The following is a 6616-nucleotide window of genomic DNA, read 5'->3' as shown; positions in this document are numbered from 1 at the left end:
GTTCTCTTCACAAATCGAACTCCATGTTAACGTTAGATTTTTTCGCAGCCTTTTTCTCTCTTGATTCTGAAGTATAATAACCTTTGCCACAAATTAGATTTAACCATTCATTGACCCAGAATCATTCTCACTGAGTCTACCACATAAAGCCATTTCATTCCTCGGCTAGACAGGAGGGGTCGGTCGATAGCCAACTCGAGACTTCTTCATTCAATCCGACATCGGTGGAAAAGAAAATGAGGTATTCTATTCCAACCATAAGTATTCTGTTTAATAGGCACCGTAGATTATTGCTCAAATACTTTTTGGTCAACAAGAATATAAAGTGATCAACTTTTCACAATGATAAAAAGCACTAGTCATAAAGCTAAATCGAGACTAGCTTCTTTTTTTTTTTTTTTGTAAAGAAAAAGATGAGATTGAGGAAAGGACATAATAAGAAAGGCTGGTGATCAATTTGGGTGGAAAACAAAGTAGTAATTAAAAGGGTTCCTTGGATTCGAATGCCTATATGTCACTCAATTCGAATGCCTATGTCCAAATATGCTTCAGCCATAAGTTTTAGCTTTAGGTCTCCAAAACCAACCACTCTCTTTATTCATGATCTCCAAAAAAAATTCTTTTTAATTATTATTTTTTAAACAATTTAAAAAACAAAAAACAAAATGTGATTCTCAAAAAATCCTCAATCGTGACACTTTGGAATCAGGGGAGGAGGATCCCTCGATAGAAGTTTACTGTTTCATTGATTGTGAGGGTGGACTTGTTAGTCGATGGGATATGGCTTGCCCTCGGGCAGACCCGGCCCTAGGTCCACTAGGCAACCACTTTGGGTCTCCAATTTTGGATCCAATCATAGGACCCCCAAAATAGCGGAACCATAATAAATATTGTGCATGCCAATTATTTTCAAGTAAGTTGATGTAGTTTGGTGGTAAGATGTACGTGTTTTACATGCGACAATGTGAGTTTAAATCCCATCAATGTTAACTTTTTAACTTGAATAGCTTTTGAACTCGTACAAAAAATAGTTTTGAACTGATGTTACTGAGGTTCAACATCGCCACCAAAGGTACTAACTGAGGGGCACAATGGATTGCCATAGGGCTACAAGCATTTTGTGTTACCCAATTTAAAATACTAATATATATATATATATAATGAGATTCTCCATTTTCAAACCCCGCCTAGGGCCTCGAAAATTTCAGGACCGGGCCTGATCTCGGGTTCAAGGAAGACTCTCTGCTTCTTTAGCCTTGACAAGCTCTTTATAATGTCTAGGCCGAGTGACCCTCCATTTCATGTGGCGCTCAACGAGTGCAGCCAAATAGCCAATTGAAGATGTCGGATTCTGACTCATCAAATCTCTTAAGAATTAAATCTCTCTAGAAGAAAAATACAGAATTGATTCCAGGAATTAATGGCTAAAATACAACTTCAAATCAAGTGGATGGATGCACGATATCTTTCTTCATTTGTTTATACGAAACGAAAGCAAGTAGTACTATCTTTGTTATATACTATATAGTATGCATATATAATTGAGTACTTCCCGAGAAGCACATACCCACTGGCAAAAACAGGGAGCTATAAATAAACAAATTGCAAATTGCTTGAGTTATGGAACCATTGCCCGACAGGTTGTGAGGGTCATTGCCCCATGCTAGCTCCAAAATGATCTTCTTAATTTTTAGTACTAAAATATTCAAGGTTTTGAATGAATAAGGGTTGGTCTCCGAACTTTTTCCGTTTCAGTTTAGAGCCCTCATGATTGTCATTCAATCAGATTAAGGCACCAACCCTTAATCTTTGATTTGGGCTTTCTAAACACCCCAAATCCTGCAAATACGAGCATCTCTATTTACTCCCTCCGTCCCATAATATTTGTCTGGACCGCAAACGGAGACGTAAAAATAATACAATTTTTGTATAAAAAATTGGAAAAAAATTTAACAATTTACTAGATCTTGACGAGTTCTTTTAACTTATGAAAAAAATTTAAATTTTTTCTTGAAAGAAATACATTATTTTATAGTCCTTGTTTTGCGGACCGGACAAATATTATGGGACGGAGGGAGTATTAGCTAAAGTTCTTGTTATTGTTGAACAAGCGAATGCGCATGCCTAAAGAAACGAGTTCAAGCACGGGCGATTGTAATATAGGCTCAATTGACATCAATTACCAAATACTACTTGAGGAATTCTAACTCGATCAAATTTTCCTTCTAAGCTACAGACAACGTGAATAAAAATAAACTATATGAAAACACGTCTAGATTTTAAAAAACAATTACCCACACTAGTTAAAAAAGAGACTAAGGTTGCCTTGGCAATAATTTATGGAGCACAAAATACATGAAAAAGTCATATGTAACGCCTTGAAATTAAAGAGTGTAAAAAATCGTGGAGTAAATTTGAACATTTAATTCAAAAGACAAAGTTTGAGTTTCAATTACAAAATTACAACATTTGTAATTTCGGTCGAATAAGTTTTGAAGTTAACAATAAGTAAATAATGTTTATAAAAAGAGGTTAAAAAAGAATAAACCGTCTAATCCATAGATGGTTCCAAGGTTCCACTGTCTCCTCGGTATCAGCGACATCAACAACTTTTGTGGAATCATCATTGTTCACCTCGACCCCTTCGACACCTTACATGAAATGTTAGGACAATGTAGCAACAGAACGACCAGTAAAATAAAACAAACTACAACTAATCCCAATGCATGACATGGCATTATGACAGTAGTACATGACAGTAATAAACACGTAAATGCAAAACTTAAACGAGTATGTGATTAACGAAAGGCTAAAATTTATGTTTTCCATGAATAAGAACTTAAAAACCTGATTTGAAAGTCCCATGTGTTATGCTCTGATCCACTGTATTTTCTTACGACAAGTTCTATTCATCTGCCATGAAGGACAACGTGAGAGATGACATTTTGCAAGACCATGGTGTAATGTAAGTTTTGAGTTTGACAACTTTGTACTATGCCCCTAATTTAGCACAAAATTTTGTTTGCCAAATTTGTAAAATATCACTAATGTAAGGAATATTCATTGGCGTCGTTTTTTTTTTCCCGATCCTCAATGGTTTTGATTCGACCCTAGAAATTAACAGTTGAGACCAAAATAACTTTGCACTAATGGAGCTTATTTAAGGGAAATTAATGCTTTGTTTGAAACATGGGGAAAGGAAGGGAAAATAAGGAAATTTTTCTAACTTTTTGATTATTGATTATTATTTTCTCAAACGGGGAAAGGAAAGAGAAAAAGTTTCCCTTTCTCACATTTCCCTTTTTGATTATTTTCTCTTCTCTTCTCTTCTCTTCTCTAACTTTCCACAAGTTCCAAATAAAGTATAAACGTGGCATTTGCAACAAATGAAACATGAGAGCTCTAAATCAAATAGTATCAATTTTGGAGGGGTATCCTAGCAAATAAACACATCTCATACTCGTATCTCTCGCAATAAGTTTAGGTACACTACACTAAACCACTACACCATCCACTACATTTAATATGAGGTTCATTTTGGGTCCCATAAAAAATACAGAAAAATATCCATAAATTTTGAAATAATATTTAGGGGGCCTTGTAAAAAATCAGCTTTAACGGGTATCGGTAAGTATTATTTCTAAATTTGTAGAAACGAAAATGCTCAACTGCGCAATTTCGGACATATGAATCCAGAAATAATATTTACCGATATTCGTTAGAACTGATTTTTTACAGGACCTCATAAAACATTATTTTAAAATTTTTGAATACTCCATCCGTCCATTTTTAAGTGTCCTGCTTCGTAACTCTAACTTATTAAAAAGACATCATCATTATACCTTTCACATCAACTTTTTCCTCCACTTTTCCTACTTACCCATCATCATTACACTTTTACTCACTAACTTTTCAAAATAAAATTTACTTTTAAGGACAAAATAGACAATGCACAAACTTTTACCTCATTGACTTTACAAAATGGATACTTATTAAAGGACAGCCCAGAATAGAATACTGGACACAAAATAAGGGACGAAGGTAGTACTTTTTTGTATTTTTGTAAAATCCTGAATTGGCTCCACAAAAAATGTAATAGATGGTGTAGTGATTTGGTACAGTGTATGTAGCATCTCTCCTTATTCCTCACGAGTCACCAACAAAACCAGCGGTGAGATAGCCTGGCTCCATTCTTTTTAACTAACGTTTCCACTAACGCCGTCTAACTTTCTTCCACCAATATCTGCCCACGTGTCCTTAAAATCCAAGCGTTGATCGCACGCTATTCGTTCAACCCGGTTCCTCCGTTATCCCATCTCTCCTCCCTCCACTACCCCACTCCACCCATTATCGCATCCCCCTCTCTCTCCTCCGCCCAAACCCGCTCCTCTCTCTCTCTCTCTCTCTCTACCCCCGGGATTATTATTCCAAAATTCACAAGTTTAAAAAGATTTGATTTTTCGGGGGTGTAAACATTCATTTCTTGACAAAAAGATTTGATTTTTCCTAGGCAAAATCTATTCCTAGGATTTGTGCGTCGGTATTGATGTCTAACGGGGGATCATCGTCCTCCTCGTACTGGTGCTACAGATGCAGCCGATTCGTTAGGGTTCGCGCCAACCAAGACTCCATCTCTTGTCCCGATTGCGACGGAGGATTCATCGAGCAGATCCCCGACGACCACCACGTCCCGACCCGATCCACCCTGTCCGACTCCCGACGGCGCCGTTTCCCCGCCGCCGCCATGTACATGATCGGCAACGGTCGGAACTCCAACCTCGGCTCGAGCCCCGCGCTCCGCAGGAGCAGGAGGAACGGTGGGGACCGGTCCCCGTTCAACCCCGTCATCGTCCTACGTGGCCCCTCCGACGACGGTAATAATAACAATAACAACAATAATAATGGGTTGGAGTTGTATTACGACGATGGGGTCGGCTCGGAGCTGAGGCCGTTGCCTGCGAGCATGTCGGAGTTTCTACTAGGGTCGGGTTTCGAGAGGCTTCTGGATCAGTTATCCCAAATCGAAGTCAACGGAATAGGGCGCGTCGATCACTCCCCGGCTTCCAAGGCCGCCATCGAGTCGATGCCCACGATCCATATCGACTCGGCCCACGTCGTTACGGAATCTCACTGCGCCGTCTGTAAAGAGGCGTTCGAGTTGGGCACAGAAGTCAAGGAAATGCCGTGCAAGCACATATACCACTCCGATTGCATACTCCCCTGGCTTTTGATGCGGAATTCCTGCCCCGTTTGCCGCCACGAATTGCCTTCTGAAGGTAGTGCTGATAGGAACACGGTCGAGCCGAATAGAGGGCAAATTGAAAATGATGATGAGGCTATTGGGTTAACGATATGGAGGCTTCCGGGGGGAGGGTTTGCAGTGGGGAGGTTTTCGGGAGGGAGGAGAGGTGGGGGAGGAGGCGGGGGCGGAGGGGAGAGGGAGCATACGGTTGTGTACACAGAGATGGACGGGGGTTTCAACAACGGGGGCGCTCCGAGGAGGGTTTCGTGGGCGTCCAGAGGGAATGCGTCAAGAGAGGGTGGTGGTGGTGGTGGTTTGAGACGGGTTTTTCGGAACTTGTTTGGTTGTTTCGGGGGAATCGGTTCCTCCTCGGCCTCTACTTCTAGTTCGGGATCTCAGTTGAGTCACAGAAGTGGTTCTTCTCCGTCCTCGGTTTTCAGCACGTCGTTTCGGAGGCGCAGGGATCTGGCTTTCGACACTAGTAATGGTATGCGGAGATGGTGATTTTATGGGCTGGAGAAACCTTATGAGAATTCTGTTAATTGAGAGGAAATGCTATGTTGAAGACATACTTGCCTAGTTGATGTTAATTGCAAGAAATGAGAAAACAAATGAGATTTGTAAAGTCGCCTAAGTGCATTATGCCTATGATAATTGCAGATGGAAGACTCCAGTGACTTGGTAATTGAAAACATGATGGAGCAAAGGAGATTCTTTTCTAAAGGAAGGAACTTTCGGTTGATTATTGGATTGCAGTTAAGAAGGTACATGGACTCGTGTATCGCTGTGACATTGGACTTGAGAGTAGGTGCAGTATGTTTTTATTTGTATTTTCTCTTGTTTCCCATAATGCTTTTTCAATTTCCAATTTTTAGGTAGCTCTAATTTCATGCCTTTATGTTGAGTTATTTTCTTTTATGAAATTTAAAGTTTTTGTGAAGCTTGTTCTTTGAGTTCTATGTCTCAGATCTAGCTTATTGCTTTACTGGACCTATCTTGTATGTTTTGACAGTATATTTATCTTGAATGTCAAAGGATCAGGAAATCTTGAGGTTTAAATGGTTGCATTAAGTAGTTTGTGGATGCATGAATCGTGAGGTAAAAGTCACCAATTAAATTCTGTTTTGAAATTGAAAATTTGAATTTGACTATATGTTTAGTGAGGACTACTTGTAGCCAGGAAGATAGAATGTTGTTGATTGTAGTAGACTATATTCTGAGGGTTCAGCTACCTAAGAAGATGACTATTTTGCTGTAGTTGAGTATCCAAAATGTTGATATCACCGGCATTGGGGTTTTTTTTTTTAAATGCCAGAGAGCACTTGTCTTGTGAGCAATTCCTGTATGGATGATCAAAGGATCAGGAAATCTTGA

General features: G+C 39.4%; 1 protein-coding gene across 1 annotated transcript; it reads left to right on the top strand.

The window, feature by feature from the left end:
• The first annotated feature begins 4344 nt into the window (after positions 1-4344).
• On the top strand, positions 4345-6182 carry LOC131320426 (probable E3 ubiquitin-protein ligase RHC2A). The gene has a single exon (XM_058351129.1). The coding sequence runs from the start codon at positions 4547-4549 to the stop codon at positions 5744-5746; it is 1200 nt and encodes a 399-aa protein (XP_058207112.1). The 5' UTR covers positions 4345-4546; the 3' UTR covers positions 5747-6182.
• The last annotated feature ends 434 nt before the right edge of the window (positions 6183-6616 follow it).

Source organism: Rhododendron vialii, chromosome 3a (assembly GCF_030253575.1).
Source record: "Rhododendron vialii isolate Sample 1 chromosome 3a, ASM3025357v1".
In the NCBI taxonomy this organism is placed as follows: domain Eukaryota; kingdom Viridiplantae; phylum Streptophyta; class Magnoliopsida; order Ericales; family Ericaceae; genus Rhododendron; species Rhododendron vialii.
Note: the sequence above shows the minus strand (reverse complement) of the source record. Positions and strands in the feature narration are given on the sequence as shown.